The 20,889-nt window shown below is 41.7% G+C and overlaps 1 protein-coding gene across 2 annotated transcripts in view; it reads left to right on the forward strand.

The window, feature by feature from the left end:
• The window catches only part of AIFM1 (apoptosis inducing factor mitochondria associated 1), a 34,230-nt gene that overhangs the window by 9,535 nt on the left and 3,806 nt on the right, over positions 1–20,889 (forward strand). For both annotated transcript variants that reach the window (XM_033109611.1, XM_033109602.1), the window contains exons 3-13: positions 3,828–3,927; positions 4,908–5,032; positions 5,160–5,290; positions 6,708–6,798; positions 11,099–11,183; positions 11,811–11,887; positions 12,784–12,892; positions 13,614–13,721; positions 14,062–14,150; positions 14,593–14,733; positions 20,616–20,758. In XM_033109611.1, coding sequence (XP_032965502.1) covers positions 3,828–3,927; positions 4,908–5,032; positions 5,160–5,290; positions 6,708–6,798; positions 11,099–11,183; positions 11,811–11,887; positions 12,784–12,892; positions 13,614–13,721; positions 14,062–14,150; positions 14,593–14,733; positions 20,616–20,758 — 1,199 coding nt within the window. The remainder of the gene's footprint in view (positions 1–3,827; positions 3,928–4,907; positions 5,033–5,159; positions 5,291–6,707; positions 6,799–11,098; positions 11,184–11,810; positions 11,888–12,783; positions 12,893–13,613; positions 13,722–14,061; positions 14,151–14,592; positions 14,734–20,615; positions 20,759–20,889) is intronic.

Consider the following 20,889-nt stretch of genomic DNA (forward strand, 5'->3'; position numbering starts at 1 on the left):
ATTGAATGCTTCTGAGGAGGTCCCAAAAGCCATAGAAATTGCAGTATCCTCCCTACTTACCCCCCAGGGTCTATTTCAAAGTAAACTCATTTGGCAGTGTCCCTTTTGTAATCTCTAATTTGGTCAAACTAGTGGCTGAAGTGAAATAAGCTAACACATTTCTATAGATTGCTTTCTTAAATGCCTCTCATTTATAATTCAGATACCACCTGCTGAGTCTTAACCTTTCCATTTCATAGCTCTCTATACTATTCCCATTAGTTCCATCCCATTCATTCAAAAATTGATTTAAAGTGTTTGCATCTGATATGTTTGTAACAATTTAAACCTATTAAACCTCTGGCTTATGTTGCTGTACCAGAGTTGGATGGCCTACACAGAGCTGACCAGGCAAATCTCTTGATGCCAGGCCACAAGACAGGACCAGTCACTGTGGCTCTATCCTGCCTTCAGAATATCTATGAAGCACAAGTTCCTCTCAAGCCATTCAGTTAAATGCCTCATTGCCCTCTGTGATTTATCCAACACTGGTAATAATAAAGCTACTATATTATAGTGGCTTTAGGTTAAATGATAAGCTTTTGTCTACCTACAGCTGTTACTAAACTATTATGTATAGTTTTATACTAGGTGTGTTTTTTTAAATATATATTGAGTTTTTTTTTTTTTTTTTAAAACTTTTATTTATTTTAAGTGTGTTTTTCCAGGACCCATCAGCTCCAAGTCAAGTAGTTGTTTCCATCTAGTTGTGGAGGGCGCAGCTCACAGTGGCCCATGTGGGGATCGAACCGGCAACCTTGTTAAGAGCACCGTGCTCTAACGAACTGAGATAACCGGCCGCCCTTATACTAGGTTTTAAATCATTTCAAATGTGATCTGAAATGGCTTAATTTTTTTTTCCTGAAATTGGTGTTAGTCTAAAGAAAACTTAAAATCGGAGTTCAGATTCTATGAACTATGGCTATAAGTTGTTTGGTATTCATATTAGTCTGCTCTGGCTGCCAAAACAAAATACCACAGACCGGTGGCTTAAACAACAGAAATTTATTCTCTTACAGTCTGAATGCTAGAAGTCCAAGATCAGAGTGCCAGCACAGTCAGGTTCTGATGAAAGCACTCTATCTGGCTTGCAAATGGCCACCTTCGCCTGTGTCCTCACACGGGGGAAAAAGTGCCAGCTCTTTCTTCCTCTTCCTACAAGAGCACCAGCCCTATTGGATTAGTGGCCCGCCCTTATGACCTCAGTTAACATTTATCACCTCCCTAAAGTCCTATTTCCAAATACATTGGGAGTTAGGGCTTCAACATATGTACTTGAGATTGTCACAAGCATTCAGTCCACAGCAGTGTTCCTTCATAACTTTTCTCTCTCATATGAGGACATGTTCCTAATTTAAGTATAAATACTACTTTAGCAATTCCTGAGTTGGGAGCCCTTTACCTTCCCCCACTCCACCTTCCAAAAATAAGGGAACAGTATTAAGAACAAGGAAGGCTTTTTGGAAATGTTTTCCAGGGACCTATACTTTAAATCAATGGCTTTTAATTTTTTTTTTTTTTACCACAATCTACAGGAAGAAATACATTTTATCTTGCAACCGTTATGTAACTATAAATACATAAAACTGAAAATTTCAAAATAATACTAGGTGTAATACACTCCAGTAGTTTCTGTTCTCTTCTATTTGTTCTTTTAATGAGGGTCATAACCTACTGAATTGATTTTACAGCCCATTAATGGGTTGCAACCTCAGTTAGAAAAACACTGATTTGATTGAACAACACTTCTTCAGCTTAGAATGCAAACAGGAACTCCTGATTGGCGTGGATGTGAGTGTGCCTCCCTCTCTTGCCAGTGACTTGCTCTGGGACCACAGGCATGTCCCTAAGCTCAGTTTTTGTCAGTGAGTAGAGCCAAATGGCCTTTAGAATATTTAATGAGATTTCGTATTTGAGCCCCTTGCCATTGTTTAGCTCATAGGATCATGTTGCCTCACTGAGAAAATGACCTGTTTCCTTTCAAATTCCTTTAAGTCGAATAAATGCCGCCATACTTGTCTGCTTAAAAAAGTTGTCTCTACTAATATTTTTCATAAATTTGTCGTTTTTCTTAACCATACATGTAATCATGTCACTAATTGGGAATAAGTGCAAACTGGGAATACAGAAACACTTGGGGAAAACGTAAATTTTTATTTAGTATGTCTGTAAACTTATTTTTATATCAGAACATTTACTTAAAAGCTAAAAATATAAATGTATATGGTTATAAATATATGACAAACCTTATTGTTTTTTCCCCACTAAACCTCAAGGTATTTCTTAGTCTGTTCCTCCTCTCATGTGTGGAGCTATTAGGAGGTATGAGAGGGCCTGGGCTATTTTTGGATAGCCCTCCCAGTGTGAACGTGACCCCAGTTTATTTCTCTGTTCTCTCATGTTGACCAGCTGAAGCCATCTTTTTAGGTAAAAGTCTCTTTCTTAAAAGAGAAATACACACACACACACACACACACACATACATACACACATATACACATTAGTGTATGAGTAAATACTGGACTCATGTATTGTATCTGATGCCAAGATTTAAAAAACTTAATTAATGTTAGTTGAATTCAATTTATTTGATGAACTTAGTGGTAAATTCAAGGAATAACCATTGTGTTTTATACAGTACTTAATTTTCTAATCCAGCCATATCATGTTGGATGTTTCTAGGCTGATAAGCATTAAGTCCAAGTCCAGGGGCCAAGTTCCTTATTGCAGCACGTTGCCTAACGGGCTGCTCTGTAAGGGGCTTGTAGAAATATTCTTAGAGCATGTTTTATGATATTTCCTCTGATTGTCCTTATTTTCTCCTCCAATTAATTAATAATTTGGGATTTCACTTGATACAGGGTCACTTAAATCCCTGTCTTGTTGACCCTTTGGGGTAAAAAAGCGCAAAAAGTATTGTAATTAAAACAATTCATTCTTGCCTACTGCTTTTAAATTTTTTTCCAATAAACTCTGATGCTGTATGTTATAAAAAAAAAACAATTAGTCATAATGCTAAGGTACCCTTCTTCAATTGGAAGGGATGGAGAAGACAATATAGTTGAAATACCACAGGTGTTTAAGCAAGGTGTTTGATCTTAATGAACATCTGAGTGTCGTGAAAGAATAGACCATTGAGGGAAAGATTACTCTGTCAGACTAGAATACAGGTGATCACATTTTAGAGCATTGTCTAAATACCCAGCAAAAGTTGGGACACCTACCAGTAAAACTTAAGTCCTTACTTCCTACCCTGGACCATATAGATTAGTTTCACAGCTAATATCCAGCATAGTCCAAACTCCCTTTTATAAAGTTCAGCCCTTCCTAATACTTTATTTTTCTAGTATAAAATGTTTTTCTTTTTTTTAATATTAATTAAACTTTATTGGGGTGGCAGTTGTTAGTAAAGTTACATAGGTTTCAGGTGTACAATTCTGTAATACATCATCTCTATATATCACATTGTGTGTTCACCCAGAGTGTTTTTCTTTTTTCTTCAGCTGTACCTTCAGAATTAAATACAGTATGAGGAAAACTTCACATAGACCCTAAGGAAATCTGAAACTGGAATAATTTCATCTGCTTAACCTGTATTCTTTCCACACCAAGTGTGTACACACTCAATATTTTTATTTCTTAAGAAAACAATTTTGCCTCAGTGATTTTCGCATAGAACTCAACTCGTGTAGACAAAAGCTTCTCATTTAATTGGAAGATAATGATATTACTGATGGTATGAGCTAGCTATATGATGAAATAAACATTCTCCATGTTTGGATCTACAGGCCTACAAGATTTTAAAAGATGACCAAAAAAGATATAGTGAAAGAATTTCAGGGTTAGGACTGACACCAGAAGAGAAACAGAAAAGGGCTGCGTCATCTGGTGAGTATGATTTGAGGCTCAGTATATGAAGGGAAAGTTAGAAACAGTTTGAGTGCTCTGCTCTACAGATATCTTGTTGACGCAGTGATGCTGTGACATTGTAAGCTTCCAGAAATTATGGTATTATGCCAGGCCTGGCAGCAAATTGTCAAAGTATTTGACTGGAATTTGGGTTTGAGAATAAAATTAGTGATGGTGATCATTGGTGGTTTTTTTTTTTTATATTAGACTCTTAAAAGGCAAACTTGAAATTAAAAAGGCAAGCTTGGCAAGGGAAATTCATTGGAAAACAGATGAAGGCGTTTTTTTCAATGAGGAAATTCTTTTGGTCGGTCTTGTTCCCCTTTTGAGACTTTGGAGTTTTGAGTTAGTTGTTAAAGATGTATTTGTTTTGCTACAGCATAGAACCCTAGCCGGCACTTCCATCACACAGGACTGGCTTGATTTTTCAGAGAGGAATGTTTTAATCCTTTAATAAGCCCCACAGCCCTGGGTGGGTGATTTACATTGCTTTCTTCAGTAACACCTCCTTATTCTTGAATACTGTATAATAATCCCCAATTGACCTGCTAGGTTTTCCCCTTTTATTGCTAACAAAAAGTGAAACCGAATTTGATATTTTCCTGTTGGTCATTAAGAAATTAATGCAAAGGGCAGAAGCCTTTTAATATATACTTTCTAATAGATTTTAGAAATAGCTAAACATTTAACGCAGGTTCTAGTTCTGACAGACTTACTGAATGAATGGCATTGGCCAAATCATTCACTTCTTTTGGGGTATTTTTCACTTATGAACTGAAGGGAGTATTTTCTTTTCTTGTGCCGCCAGGATGCTGTGAAGTTTGTTAAGATAAATGTAGGTACAGTGTTTTGCTAGTAAAGGACTGAGACTAGTGCAAGGTGATTTTTTTTTTTTAATAGTGGCAAGCGGTCATCTGAGAATTTCAGTAAATTCACCCTGTCTGTTCTGTTGCTTACAGCTCCAGAAGGAGAGTCAGTTCCTACAGTCAGGGTACCAAGTCATGTTCCATTCCTGCTCATCGGTGGGGGCACTGCTGCTTTTGCTGCAGCCAGATCCATCCGGGCTCGGGATCCTGGGGCCAGGGTAAGGCACACACTCTCTTGCTTGGCACGGATGGTGTTGTCTGCAGGCACTTAGCCAATGTGAACACTTTGATATCTGCCTCTTAAATGACTTCTCTCTGATAAGTATCATTATTCTATGTCTAAAGGTACTGATTGTATCTGAAGATCCTGAGCTGCCATACATGCGACCTCCTCTTTCAAAAGAACTGTGGTTTTCAGATGATCCAAATGTCACAAAGACACTGCGATTCAGACAGTGGAATGGGAAAGAGAGAAGGTGTGTTCGCTTATGTAAAATAGGCCTGACTAACAACTTCACCTAAGCATGGGGAGTGGGTCGGGATTTTGCATGAACCATGTGCAGTCCATAGGACAGATGACATGGCCACACACCGGAGCCTGCTCTGGTGTGCACTTGGTACAGCCCAGGGACAGCAGGCTACAGTGGCAGGAGTCCTGGAGTCTGTTACCAGATCTACCAACAACTGAAGGTGTAATGGCCTCTGAAGTACTAATGCTCCCATTTCTAGGACTTTTATGTTAGACTTCTCCAGTGATGATCAGCTCCACGTGTGTTGTCACTTCTTTATACTCACCTGGGCAAAGAAAAGCAAAGAAAAGACACTGTTCTGTGGCACCTTTTTGGACACCCTAGCAGACATTCAGAATTGCAGGGGTAGAGTGGGCACTCTGTAAAGAACTCTTTATTAGCATGTTTGTACAAAAACAGAAATGCAGGTCCAGTAACCTTTTAATTTATTTTTTATTTTTTAAAACTTCTTTTTTTATTTTATAAGATTTTAATTTAAATACAGCTAGCATACAATATTATATTAGTTTCAGGGGCACACCATAGTTATTCAACATTTATATACCTAAAGAAGTAGTCACCATGATAAGTCCAGCAATTATCTGACACTGCACCATGCTCAGAAGGCTTTTCCTTTTAAAGGACGGCTGGGATCTCTTGTTTCAATTGCCATGTACTTTGGGTTCCAGCTTTTTTCTCCTTAGTGATCCCTTTGATATTGTACTGAACTTTATAAGTCTATCCAGCTCCCTCACCCCCGCTATCATGTTTCTTTCTGAAGCAGGATGCATACTTCCAATTATCTTAGCCGTCCCTTAATTAATATCTCACAGTTACTGTCTAGTGTTTGAGGCAAAATCATCTCAGGAGCTAGACCTACCTGTCCATTGACGAGCACCATTCTGGACAGCTTGTTTAGGTGGATGTGTGAATACCAGCTCCTTGAACACTCCTTTTGTTCTAATTTTGAAATGAACCTAAATCTAGAGCAGCGTTTCTCAACCTTGGCACTATTTGACACTTGGAGCTGGATAATTCTTTGTTGTGGGGGTGGTCTGTTCACTGTCGAGTGTTTTGTAGCATCCCTGGCTTCTACCCACTAGATACCAGTAGCATCCTCACCCCCAAGCTGTTACAGCCCAAAATGTCTCCAGACATTGCCAGATGTTCCCGTGGGGGGTGGAATGGGAGTTGTGCAAAATTGCCCCCAGTAGAGAACCACTGATCTAAAATACTTCTTTATAAGTAAGTCATGACCAAGATTTAGTGGCCTTGGAGACATTCCTAAAAGTTTTTCATAATGGAAACAGTTTTACTAAAGCTATAGGGGAAGTTGATAGCAGTTCCAAGTGCTTATAACATTTTCTCTCTCTTCTCTGTACAGCATATATTTCCAGCCACCTTCTTTCTATGTCTCTGCTCAGGACCTGCCTCACATTGAGAATGGTGGTGTGGCTGTCCTCACTGGGAAAAAGGTGAGCTAGGAGGTTGCTTCTTTTGTCAGGCTCCATGCATGTGCCATGTGGGCAGCGAGTATGGTGACTTGTATTCCCAGTACCATTTACATCTGTCCTGCCATTGTAATTCATAAGAAGGATCAAGTCATTTTAGGTTTAATACTGCCAGGCTGCACTGGCAGTATTAGTGTGTCTTCTTGGGGAAAGCACTGATCTCAAAGCCTAGAGTAAAATGCTAACTGAACTTTCCCAGGGAACTCAAATCACTGGGACCATGACCCTAAAGCTGTTCCCTTTCCTGATTTGCTTATCTGCCCTTCCTTCTTCTTCCTATTTTTCCACACTAACATTTCTCTGGGATTGCTGCTGATGAGAGATTGACAAATGTATATTGTTCAGGATAGTAAAGTAATTCAGGCATAATGTCAGCATGGAAAATATTGGCAGACTTTACAAAGGTGAGTGCCTGAGTAATGGGGGCACTTGTGGGCTCCGGGGAGGGTTTTATTTTGTGCTATGTTTGGTTTTTGTTACTGGGAGTTACAAGAGTGTGTTTGTAAACTAATGATAATCAGTTTTCCAGTAGACAGGGAGTGGTTATCAGGAGCAAAGCCCAGTGTAAATGGGATCCAGATCACACATGGAGACATTGACCTATGATAGGAACAAGCCCACTTCTATAAAGGGACGATAGGCACAGAAGATGGATATAGGTTTGTTGATAAGCTGGTAATGAGACATTATGTGTTAAGTATCCCCTATGTGTAAATAACACACAGGCCCTACCCTACTGGGGCTAACAATATTAGACAGAAACACAGACAAGCAATCATAACACATAGATGTAGAGCAAGACAGATATGCACAGTGTATTGTGGGAATTACTGGGAAGCGTACCCAGTATAGTGATGGTTTGAGGGAAGGCTTCCTGGAGGAGGCAGTCTTATAAAATGGGAAATCTTATGGAATGAAGAGGCATTCACAAGATTAGAGAGAAGTGAAGTGCATTCAGGTAAAAAAGAACAGCATAAGGAAAGGCACACGGATACGAAAAAGCATATTTAGTGCAGGGAAACACAAGCAGCTAGTACTGGCAGAGCAGAAAGTACAAGTTAAGGAGTGGCAAGAGATGAAACTGGGACGTCATCTCTCCCAGGAACCTGATCATGGAGAGTGGAGAGCTCTGTTGTATGAAAGAGCTTAAGTTTTCCCCCACAGGTACTGGGAAGCTATTGAATTTTAGACAAGGATATAATAATATAATACAGTTGGGTTGAATTTTAAATAATCTCTCCATTGGCTGTGAGAAGGATGGGTTTCAGGGAACAAGACAAGAGAGAGACCATTTCAAAGACTATTGCAGAAATCCAGGTGAGAGATGATGGGAGCCCAAATTAGGGCAGTAGTGGTGATGGTGATGAAGTAAGCACAGTCTTCACACTTTATGTGTATTATCTCATTTTTTCCTCACAATAATCTTATGAGGTAAGTACTATTATAATTTCCATTCTATAGAGAAAGAAATTGAAGTTAAAAAGAGGTTTATTTGCCCAAGATCATAGAGCTAATAAGTGGTGGAGACAGAATTTGAGCCCAGATCTGCCTGACTGCTGAATTGTGATTGCAGAGCCCAAGCTCTTACTAACATCAGTGTATAGCTTCCTGAGAACAAGGTGGTGAAAGGTGGGGAACACCGGAGACATGCTTAGGAGGCAAACTTGGCCAGTGTGATTGATTGATTGAAGGTGGAACATGAGGGAAAGGGAGGGGGCAAAGATGATTTTCTGGTTTCCAGCGTGTGTGGTAGGTGGTGAGGTACCCCCAACTGAGCGAGACATTACAAGAGGAAGCTCTAGTTTAGAGGGGGGGGATATAGTTTAGTTTGGGACTGTTAAGTATAAATTGGAATATCTGTGGAGATGTCCTTTGGGCAGTGGGATCTGTGACTGTGACACTCAGAGGTGGGTTCTGGGCTCAGACAGAGATTCGGAGATCATCTGCATATGTGTAGGAGTTGAAACCATGAGAGTGGGTGAAGCCTCCCACGGAGAAGTTCTGTACTCAGAAGAGGAGTAGGGCAAGGATGAAGCCCTGGGAACCCAACTTTTAGGCAGCAGGCTTAAGAAGAAGAGTCCACTGAGAAGGCTAGGAAAGAAGTTCAGGGGCAGTATGAAGAGAGCCCAGGACAGGGGCCCAGGTTAGAAAGAGTTTCAAGGAGGAGGATGTGATCTGCAGTGTTACTGAAGCAAAGGAATCTGGTAAGAAAAGCATTGTAAAATGACCCATTTGATTTAGCAGCTCAGATATCATTATGAAGTTAGAAAAGAGTTGATAAACTTTCAAAAAGTTTAAATGAGAAAAGGGAAATGGCAATTGGACAAAAGCCAGGAGGATGTAGAATCAGAGGTGGGACTTTTAGGATGGGACAGACTTAAGCATGTTAGTGGGCTGAAGGTGTAAGATGTCAGGAGAGAGGTAGGGAGAGTGAGTGGGTGACTAATCAGGGAAGGTTCTGGGAGAGAAAGGAAGGGATGGGGGTCAGGAACAGAAACAGAACAGAGAGGATACCTAATTCCAGCAGCTGGAAGAAAGGAAGTAAGGTTTCTATTTGAGGGTTGGGAGGTAGGAACCCTTTTGAGAAGTTGGGGAAGATCGCATCTAATGGCTTCACTTGTTTTTACAATAAACTTGGATACCAGGTGGTTATGTGAGAGTGAGCAGTGTAAGTGTTAAGTAATGGGGTTGGGTTGAAGAAGGGGCTTATCCAGCACAAATCAAAGGAGGCTAAAGAAGCTGCTCATCCATCCGATCTCAGTGTATGTCATTGCCTCCAGAAAGCTCGACTGGGTGCTCCTGTCATATGTTCTTACAGCTATCTGTACTGCCCTTATCAGAGCATTTCTCACTCTTGATTTCTCATGCTTGATTATAGTGCTTGTTAAATTGTCTGTCTTGGTTACTGGACTCTGCAGGCGGGGGAGAGATCTATTTTTCTCACCATTGTGTCCCCAGCACTTAGCATAGTGCCTGACACATAATAGGTGTTCAATAAACATATCTTGGGGCAGCTGGATGACCCAGGTGGTTAAAGTGTGAGCTATGAAAAACAGGGTGCTCGGGTTGGTTCCCACATGGGCCAGTGAGCTGTGCCCTCCACAACTAGATTGAAGACAATGATTTGACTTGGAGCTGATGGGTCCTGGAAAAACACACTGTTCCCCAATATGTCTCAATAAAAAATTAAAAATCAATCAATAAATAAATAAGTCTTGAATGAATGGTCTCACAGCTAGTAAGGAGTGGAGCAGAGCCTGGAACCCCAGTCTCTGACTCCAAAGCTCAAGCTTTTCACTATAAGAAGGAGTAGGGTACAGGGGAATTAGGGATACTGGCAAGAGAACAGTTTGGGGGTGATCTACCATTGGCCCAATTGGGCTGGAATAGCCTGCTGGGTAAGAGAAAATCAAAAGCAAGTATAGATGACAACGGGACTGAGAGAAAGCTGGAAGGATGGAAAATTGTAACCTAAGATGGGGGTATCTGAAGTAGAAGTAGAGGTTAAGAGATAACAAAATTCTGGATGTGGCTCAGAGGAAAAGTATGAGCCAGGTTCGCAGATCTTCAGTGAATGAGGACGAGTGGCCAGGAGGGAGCTGGGTAACAGTGATTTGTAGACATATAGATTGGTGTTCCTCGGAGGGAGATGAGGGTATAAGAACCTGGAAGCAGCAACAGCCAGTACCCCCTCCTGGCCATGTGATGGGGAGGAGCGTGGGGGAACGAGCTGTCTTTGGGGGCTCGTTCATTTTAGTGAGGGCTAGAAGTTGGAGAAAGTATCCTGTAATAACGGTGAGGATGTAGGAGAGTTGCTAACAGAAAAACATCAGGCAGGATTCCACATCCTCACGCAGAAAAGCCTGTCCCTGTGCTCCATTTCCGCAAATTGGGCAGGGACTTTTGGACTGTAGGGACTTGCTCTAATGATGGCTGCTTAGGGAATAAGGACCAACTGAACAAACTGGGCACCAGAAGCTGTGATGCCAGTGATTACTCAGAAATGGTCTCTTAAGGATTGATCACCTTAGGTCAAAAACTAATTCTTCTCATCAGGCTGATGGTTAACAGGTACAGGTGATAGAAATGTTCTGGAATTAGATAGTGGTAATGGTTGCATGACCTTGTGAATACGCTACAAACCACGGAATGGTACACTTAAAATGGTGAATTTTATCTTTATGTTTAATTTTATATCTCAATAAAATTTTGAAAAAGCTAATTCATCTCTACATCTTTCTGTGTGTGTATATGACTTTACCAGGTAGTACAGCTGGATGTGAGAGGCAACATGGTGAAACTTAATGATGGCTCTCAAATAACCTATGAAAAATGCTTGATTGCAACAGGTGAGCATTTCTGGAGATGACTTTCTTCCCTGATACAGCTCATTCAAGTTTTAGTATAGAAGGCATTACTTACTTAATCTTTAGAAAACCAAAACCCAGGCTCTTTGAAGTGGGTGTCTTGTCTTGGTGCAAAGCCCAGCTAACTACAGGTGTTCCATCAACACCCTTCTGGATTATCGTTGCTGTTCCTTCAGGTAAAAGCATGGATGGGTATTACAGGGGATGGCCTTTCTTCCTCTCCCTCCTTAGCCCCTGCCCTCTGCCCTGAAAGTGGCATAGCCTTGTGGCCTCATTGACAGTTCCAATCAGAAATCAAGAAAGGAGACCGAAGTAATTGCTTAAACATAGCTATGCTATCTGGTGAATCCTTATGAGAAACTAGAAGAGACTGGGGAAGTAGAAAGTGAGGCCCTGTGACCATCTATGGGGAGGGTAGGCCCTTTGAAGAGAGACTCCCAAATCTGCTTCTCAAAGCCTGCTGTGAGTGGAGTTGAAAGAAAACAAAGCCTGTATCCTGTTGCTGCTACTGTAGCACTAGCGGAGCACACACACCACAGTGCCACCTTTTGGGGGGGGGGGCTGGGCTAGCTCCTGCTTGTTGGGCTAAAAGGGTTTTCTTATTTCCAGGAGGCACTCCAAGAAGTCTGTCTGCCATTGATAGGGCTGGAGCAGAGGTGAAGAGTAGAACAACACTTTTCAGAAAGGTAATTGTCTGCTTTAGTGCTTTTGTTGTGTCAGTTTTGAAGAGATAACCTAATCTTGTGGACCCAAAGTACCCACCCAGGAATTGGGAGATTCGAGTTCTGTTTATGGCTCTTCTCCAGACTGCTTACCTGGCCTTGAGCAAGTCACTTCTTCTCTCACACACCTCACTCAAGTGTTTTAAGCTCTTAGGAGAAAAATACATTTGGTGTTTTTATTGCTTGCTGTAGTTCTTCCAATGGCTCTTCCATAGTTGTTTTTTCCTGATGTTTTTGAGTCATTGGAACTCATAGCTTCTTGGCATTTTTCATTGCAAGTTCTGTTGTGAAGACTTTGGGGAGAAAAGCTCAAAGTACCTAAGTGAAAAAGAAAGGGCAGATTGCTTCTTATCACCGTTCTTTACTTATGAAAACTGCAGAAATTTCCCACTCTTATGGGTAGTTGAAAAGATTTGTCCTATCCTTTAAGTTCTTGATAGAATAAGGTTTGTGAACCTCTGTACTACTAACATTTAAAGCTGGATAATGGTTTGCTGTGAGGGGCTGTCGTGTGCATCGTAGGATGTTTAGCAGCATCCCTGGACTCCATCCACTAGCTGCAAGCAGCATGGCCCCACTCCAGTTGTGACAGCCAAAAATGTCTCCAGACATTGCCAAATGTCCCTTGGGGGTGAAGGGGCAAAACTGCCCCCAGTTGAGAACTAGTGTTACTAGAAGGAGTGTTACAGTGGAGAAAGAAATTTACATCAATAACATATGGTCTATAATTGAGCCACTTTTTACAAGAAGATCTTATGTGCAAATTACTGTTGTCAAAGATTTAGCAGAAAATATTTCCTCGTATTTCCATTTTATGCCTTTTTGGGAAATCAATGGACTAAACTAGTGTGATCCTGCAGGTTGGAGACTTTAGAACCTTAGAGAAGATTTCCCGCGAGGTCAAGTCCATCACGATTATTGGTGGGGGCTTCCTTGGTAGCGAACTGGCCTGTGCTCTTGGCAGAAAGGGTGAGTGACCTCTGTTTTCTTCCTCTGGTCTGATATTACATGCTTTTTGGGGTTCTCGTAAATTCCAGGGATGCATTTGCCAGGATCAGTAGAAAAAGTTTAATTAAGGTTTATGTGATGAAAAGCTAAGGTAGGTTAGTTCTGATGAGGGATCCTTTAGTGACCACAAAGCTATCATCTGAGCAACTGAGCAGCGATGCTTTTCTTTCCTCTAGCCTCTAGGCCAAGACTCCTTAGAAATCAAATATTAAGGAAAGTAAGATGCTAAGGGCAATGTAGACTACTCCCTGTAAAAGTCAAAGACTTACTTCAGACACACGTTGGTTCCCAGTTTGACAGATCCGTGAGTTCCAGTTTGAATGTTTCATGGCAACCATTTTTATTAATGTTATTTCTCAGCCATGTGAAATCAGGGCATCTTCTCAAGAGGGTACTTACTATTCAGAGGTTGCATGGCACTGTGTAAGCACAAGGTGACGTCTGGGTGTAAGTGCACTAAGTTCACAGTATGTAGTCAAATCTAGCTACAACAGTTCTGGCACCTGTTGTATTTGCCTTGTGAATGCCCTCGTGTCCCAGTGCCCCACAAGTGGGAGCTCTGGCTTGGGTTGCAGTATTGCCCTCTGTGTAGTAACTGGCTGCCTGCTGCTCCTTTACTTTGCTTCCTGTCTTAGGACTGGTTTTTGCCTCCTGCTATACCTACTCTGTTTCTTCTTCCCAGCTCGAACCTTGGGCACTGAAGTGATTCAGCTCTTCCCTGAGAAAGGAAATATGGGAAAGATCCTACCTGAATACCTCAGCAACTGGACCATGGAAAAAGTCAGACGAGGTAGAGAGACTCTTTCCATATGTTGCCACTCTTTCCTTTGAGTTAGGCCTACTGCAAAGTTTGCTTCTTTGGGACCCCCCTTGACATAAGTTATATCACTCAGCAGATGAAATATTTCCCTTCTGCCATTCTCCAGTCAGCCATGTAGGTGTTCTGAATCGCCTACACCAGATCTCAGAAGTGCTGAAAAGGAACTGTGGCTGTAGGTTCTCTTGGCCTACTCCAAGGCTGCCTGCATGCTGATAATTACTGGTTTTCTGACAGCAGATGCCTCTAGTCAGCTTCCCTACTTTTCATGAAGTAGACACAGGCTCAGCCTCAGGTCTTTTTGCCTTTACAGAGGGGGTTAAGGTGCTGCCTGATGCTATTGTGCAATCAGTCGGAGTCAGTGGTGGCAAGTTACTCATCAAGCTGAAAGACGGCCGAAAGGTAAGGAGGGGGAGACAGGCTGCCAGAAGACCTTCCAGCCCTCCCCTCCCCTCTCCTCATTCTTTTGATACCAGTAGATTAGCTTTTGTGGCAGCCACCACTAACCTATCATGATTTTCTGAATGAACTGTCCCTGCATTAAAATAAGAATGATGAGAGCCAGAGTAGACACCTGTGACCCACTTTCCCATAGGCCCTCCTATCTTATCATAGATTTTTGAGACCTAACTAGGGTGGCAGATTTCTCTTCAGATGATATGGGGTATGGGTGTGTGGAGGGAGAAACTATGAAATAGAACTTAAAATCTGTTTGTCAGCAGTGAGTTAACCAATGATTTTTTTGTAAAGCCCCAATTCTGAATGACATGATATGCAGTTGCTATGTCCAGAAGCATACATGGAAACTGTGGTAATTAAACAAATTACTTATTTTTTGCCTCAGGTAGAAACTGACCACATAGTGGCAGCTGTGGGCCTGGAGCCCAATGTTGAGTTGGCCAAGACTGGTGGATTGGAGATAGACTCAGATTTTGGTGGCTTCCGGGTAAACGCAGAGCTCCAAGCACGCTCTAACATCTGGGTGGTAAGTACACTACAGCAAGACCAAGCACAGTTCATGGTTCCTTGTCCCCAGCCTAGGAGCAAGTCTGCCCAGTGGGGTGCTAAATAAAGCTCATCAGTAGCTTATCCCACTAGGGTCAAGTGGAGGCTGAGGGTAGAGAACAGAAACTTATGAACTGCTTCATTTACAAGACCAGGTATGGTCTCATGCTGTAAGCTAGTGGTAAAGGAAATGAACAGTGTGTATGCCTGCAGAACTAGAGCTCTTCCGGTGCTCCTGTTGGCAGCAGCCATCGGAATCACCCTGGCAGGCGTGTGCACAGCTTTCAGGCTGATCTGCTGTTCCCTCTGCCTGAACTTGAGTCCAGCGAATGGAGGATGAGGCAATTTTATGACATTCTCTAGAAAGGAAAATTACTTGTTTTCATTTTACTTGAGTACTATTTCTAGCTGTTTTAAAAAAACCTGTTCTGACACAAACAAGACTATATAGTATGTAGGAACCATGAGGTAATTTCCCCATTGTTAGATTGTTACAAGTGTATTGTGTTTGATTATGGACTCTGCAACTAAGGACATAGGAACTTTAAAGGGTGTTTTCCCCTTACAGCTTTTTTTTTTTTTTTTTTAATGATAAAGTGTACTGGATTTTTTTAAATTTTTAATCTTTGTTTTCAGTTACAATTGGCATACAATATTATATTAGTTTCAAATGTACAACATAGTGGTTAGACATTTATATAACTTACGAAGTGATCACCCCAATAAATCTAGTACCCATCTGACACCATACATAGTTATTACAATATTATTGACTATATTCCTTATGCTGTAATTTGCATCCCCAGGTCTGTTTTGTAACTACCAATTTGTACTTCTTAATCCCTTCCCAGTTTTCACCCAGCCCCCCAAACCTCTTCCCATGTGGCAACCATCAAACTATTCTCTGTATCTGTGAGTTTGTTTCTTCCATTTATTTTGTCCCTTAGATTCCATATATAAGTGAGATCGTGTGGTATTTGTCTATCTCTGTCTGACTTATTTCACTTAGCCTAATACCTTCTAGTCCATCCATGTTGTCACAAATCATAAAATTTTATTCTTTTTTTATGGCTGAGTGATATTCCATTGTATATATGTTCCATCTCTTCTTCATCCATTCATCCAGTGATGGACACCCAGGCTGCCTCCACATCTTGGCCATTGTAAACAATACTGCAATGAACATATGGATTCACATGTCCCTTCGAAGTAGTGTTCTGGGTTTCTTTGAATAAATACCCACAAGTGGGATTACTGGGTCCTTCCTTGTCTCTTGTATCAAAGTCTATTTTGTCTAGGATAAGTATTGTTACTCCACCTTTTTTTTTTCATTTCCATCTTCATGAAGTATCTTTTTCCATCCCTTTACTTTCAGTCTATGTGTGTCTTTTGATCTGAAGTGAGTCTTGTGTAGGCAGCATGTGTAAGGGCCTTCTTTTCCTTCTTTCCTTTTTTTTGAACTAGGTGATAACACAATATTTCTCTTTTTTTTACTAGTTTCAGGTGTACAAAGCAATGTAATAGTTAGACATTTATACCCCTCACAAAGTGATAAACCCCTCCCCCAATTTACTACCCCTCTGACATTGTACATAGCTATTACAATTCCATTGACTCTATTCCCTATGCTGTACTCCACATCCCGTGACTGTATATATATTTGATTATGGTTGACGGGCCTTGTTTTCTTTTCTTTTTTTTTTTTTTAACAGGACTTTATTGGGGAACAGTGTGTACTTCCAGGACTTTTTCCAAGTTGTTGTCCTTTCAATTTTAGTTGTTGAGGGTGCAGCTCAGCTCCAGGTCCAGTTGCCATTGTTATTTGCCAGGGGCACAGCCCACCATCCCTTGCGGGAGTTGAACCGGCAACCTTATGCTTAAGAGGACGCGCGCTCCAACCGACTGAGCCATCCTGGAGCTCAGCGGCAGCTCAGCTCAAGGTGCCATGTTCAATCTTAGTTGCAGGGGGCGCAGTCCACCATCCCTTGCGGGAGTCGAGGAATCGAACCAGTAACCTTGTGGTTGAGCCCACTGGCCCATGTAGGAATAGAACCGGCAGCCCTAGGCGTTAGGAGCACGGAGCTCCAACCGCCTGAGCCACCGGGCTGGCCCCGAGCCTTGTTTTCTTATCCATTCAGCCACCCTAATGTCTTTTGATTGGAACCTTTAATCCATTCAGATTTAAAGTAATTTGTCAATAGGTATGTAATTATTGCCATTTTATTATTCATGTCTTTTATCTCTGTTTCTTCTTCTTTTTTGTTTTTAATTTCTTTTTTTTTAATTGGGAAATATTGGGGAACAGTGTGTTTTTCCAGGACCCATCAGCTCTAAGTCAAGTCGTTATTTTCAGTCTAGTTGTGGAGGGCGCAGCTCACTGGCCCATGTGGGAATCGAACTGGCGACCTTGGTGTTATGAGCACTGCGCTTTAACCAACTGAGCCATCTGGCTGCCCCCTTTTTCTTCTTCTTAAGGAAGTCCCTCTAACATTTCTTGTAATATTGGTTTGGTGGTGATGAACTTTAGCTTTTTCCTGTATGGGATGCTCTTTATCTGTCCTTCAATTCCAAATGATAGCTTTGCTGGGTAGAGTAATCTTGGTTATAGGTCCTTGCTTTTCATCACTTTGAATATTTCCTGCTGATCCCTTCTGGCATGCAAAGTTTTTGTTGAGAAATTAGCTGACAGTCTTAGGGGAGCTCCCTTGTAGGTAACTAACTGACTTTTTCTTGCTGCTTTTAAGATTCTCTTTGTCTTTAACCTTTGGCATTTTAATTATCATGTGTCTTGGTGTGAGCCTCTTTGGGTTCATCTTATTTGGGACTCTGTGCTCCCTGAGCTTATATGTCTATTTCCTTTGCCAGGTTAGGGAAGTTTTCCATCATTATTTCTTCAAATAGGTTTTCAACTCCTTTCTCTCTCTCTTCTCCTACTGGTACTCCAATGATGCGAATGTTAGTCCACTTGATGTTGTCCCAGTGGCCCCTTAAACTATCCTCATTTTTTTTTTTGGATTCTTTTTTTTCTTTTTGCTGCTCTGATTGGGTGTTTTATGCCACTTTATCTTCCAAATCACGGATTCGACCCTCTGCTTCATCTAATCTACTTATGATTCCCTCTGATGTATTCTTTTTTTCAGTTACTGTATGCTTCATTTGTGACTGGTTCTTTTTTATGATTTATATCTCCATTTTTATGCTTCCTATCTCTTTGTTGAAGTTCTTAGAGAGATCATTGAGCATACTTATAACCAGTGTTTTGAACTCTGCCTCTGGTAGATTGTCTCCATTTTATTTAGTTCTTTTCTGACTTTTGCTCTGTTCTTTCATTTGGGGCATGTGTCTTTGACTTCCCATTTTGGCTGCTTCCCTGTGTTTATTTCTATGTATTAGGTAGAGCTGCTTTGTCTCCCAGTCTTAGTAAAGTGGCCTCATATAGTAGGTGTCCTGTGGGGCCCAGTGGCACAGTCTCACTGGTCACCTGAGCCAGTTGCTCCAGGTGTGTCCCTTGTGTGTTGTGTGTGCCTTCCTATTATAGTTGAGATGTGGTTGCTGTTTGCACATCAGTGGAGGTATTGACTCTCAGGTTGATTGGTTATGAGGACTGGTTGTGACTACATTGTAGGAGCTGTTGTGCAGGCGCTGACCCTATGGAGCAGGATTCACTTTAGCAGGGCTCTAGTGCCTGCCCAGTCTGTTCTTTGGGTGTGTTGTTTGTGGAGGTGGTTGGGTAGTGCTCTGTTCTGCTCTGAAGCTGGCCACAAGGTGTGTTGGTCCTGGGGCCTCTTGGGAGGGGCTCTGGTGCAGGCCAGGATCAGCCTCTGCCTGTGCCCTGCCTGGGGCTACTTGGTATGAGCTACAAAGTGATCTGCAGATGGTTGCCACTTGTGCTGGGCTGGGAGATGCCTGGGAGAGGCTCAGCTGATCCAAGGCTAGCTGCCACTAGTGCCAGGGTTAGGGCTCCTTAGCAAGAGGTACGGGGCATGCCGAAGCCAGATCTGCTTGTTTGTGGTTTGTGAACCTTTCAGAGAGTTTAGGAAAGTCTGCAGCATGAGCCAAAACAGGCTGTTCGTATGGAAAAGCCACTGGAAGCGGTTTGGGTGGGCCCAAAAGTTGGGTGAGGTGGAGTCTCAGGGAGTCACCAAGGCAGGGTGAACAGTGTTACCCAGGTTGATAGAGACTCAGATATGGTGCGGGGAGCAGGGCTCGACCAAGGAACAATGGTGTCTGCTAGCACTTCTGCCTGGGAGAAAGCTGCCCCCTCCAGCCCTCACCCTAAGCCAGACAATTCAGTTCCTCCTTGTATGTCCCTGGCACTTTGCCAGCTGCTGCCCCAGTGCTGGAGCTCAGAGTCAGTGTGTCCATCAGTGAGTAAGTCCATGCTTGGGGTCTTTAAGAGGAATACCTGGGACTCCAGCTCCTTCCTTCTCACTCACAATCTCTATGGGTTTTCACAGCCAGAAGTTGTAGGGAATTCTCTACTCAGCACTGGAACCCTGGGCTGGGGAGCCTGGTGTGGGGCTGGGACCCCTCGCTCCTTGAGGAGGACCTCCGCAGCCGAGATAGTCCTCCCAGTTTTTAAATTGCCACACATAAGTGTGGGACCAGACCGTTCTGCATCTCCACCCCTCCAACCAGTCTGGAGGTGGCTTCTTCTGGATGTCCTTAGTTATAGGATTTACATTCATCAAGACTTCAGGTGATTTTCAATAATATTTGTTCTGTAGTTTAGTTGTAATTTTGAAGTGGTCATGGGAGGAGGTGAGCACTATATTTACCTACTCCACCATCCTGACCAGAAGGAAGCCTTGTACTGGATTTTTTTTTTTTTAGCTTGTTATAAAAGCAAAACACGCTCAATATGTAAGACAGACAAGAAGGAGGAAAATGACTTGCAGCAATCACTGTTTTTTGTTTTGTTTTGTTTTGTTTTGGTATATTTTCTTTACTTCATTTTCTTGCACATTGTTTTGTTTTTCCTTTGTTGTAGATGGTCATGGCAAGCATACTATGTATAAACATTTGTATTCTCTTTTTCACTTAACATTACAATGTAAGTATTTTCCACATTGTTTCAGATTCTGTAAACAGTTTAATAACTGTATCTATTCCATTAAGTGGATTTCACAGTTTATTTCAATATCACTCAGGTGTTGGATTTTTAGGAGTCTAAGTAGCCACAAAGGTGAGCAAAGTGTTACAGAACTCATATACCACCTCCTTCATGAAGCTGGTCAGCTCAGGCCATGTGTTCTCTCTCTCCTTGAAACACTGAGCTCACCTCATGGTACCTCTCACATCGCACATCGCTTGTTTGCATCACACTGTAGTGAGTAGCAGTGGTACATCTTCCTGAGCTAGGTTACACACTCTTTGTGGGCAAGGTTTGTGTCAGATTTGTCTCAGCAACCCAGACAGTATAATGCTTTGTACAGAATAAGTACTCCATAAATATTTGTTGAATGAATGTATACTGAATGACCAAAAAAAAAAAAAATCTTATCTTGGAAAAGATTTCTATGTAAGAAGCAGTCACATCTGAAAAGCGGTTTCCACACATAGGAAATAATATTCTGAAAATCATAGTTATTGAAAGTCCTGTCTCTGCTAAGGGCAGAATGAGAAGAAATAGGTATGAACCAGAGCATACAAGATTTAGGTTAGCTTTGTGGAAGCATAGAATTTTTTTTTTAAATGGAATAGCATCTGTTTTTGTTAGTGTATATATGATTCTGGCCTATAGATGGAAAGCATTAATTAGTTAATGTTTTAATTAATTAAAGTGTTTTTTGAGCCCAAAATGTTTATGTTCTGTCTTTAACTTGCTTTTTTATCACGTGCTCATGTAATGTATTTGCACAGGCAGGAGATGCCGCATGCTTCTATGATATAAAGCTTGGTAGGCGACGGGTAGAGCATCATGACCACGCTGTTGTGAGCGGAAGATTGGCTGGAGAAAATATGACTGGAGCTGCTAAGCCATACTGGCATCAGTCAATGTTCTGGTAATAGTTTTGTGCCTTGAGAACTCAGCTGATTAGAACACAGAATTAATGGAACCAGCATTATCGTTTGGTTTCCTTGTAGGCCAGTTAGCTTTATACGGGGTGGTGGGGGTGGGATTCTATCTCGTGTC

Source organism: Rhinolophus ferrumequinum, chromosome X (assembly GCF_004115265.2).
Source record: "Rhinolophus ferrumequinum isolate MPI-CBG mRhiFer1 chromosome X, mRhiFer1_v1.p, whole genome shotgun sequence".
Classification (NCBI taxonomy): Eukaryota; Metazoa; Chordata; class Mammalia; order Chiroptera; family Rhinolophidae; genus Rhinolophus; species Rhinolophus ferrumequinum.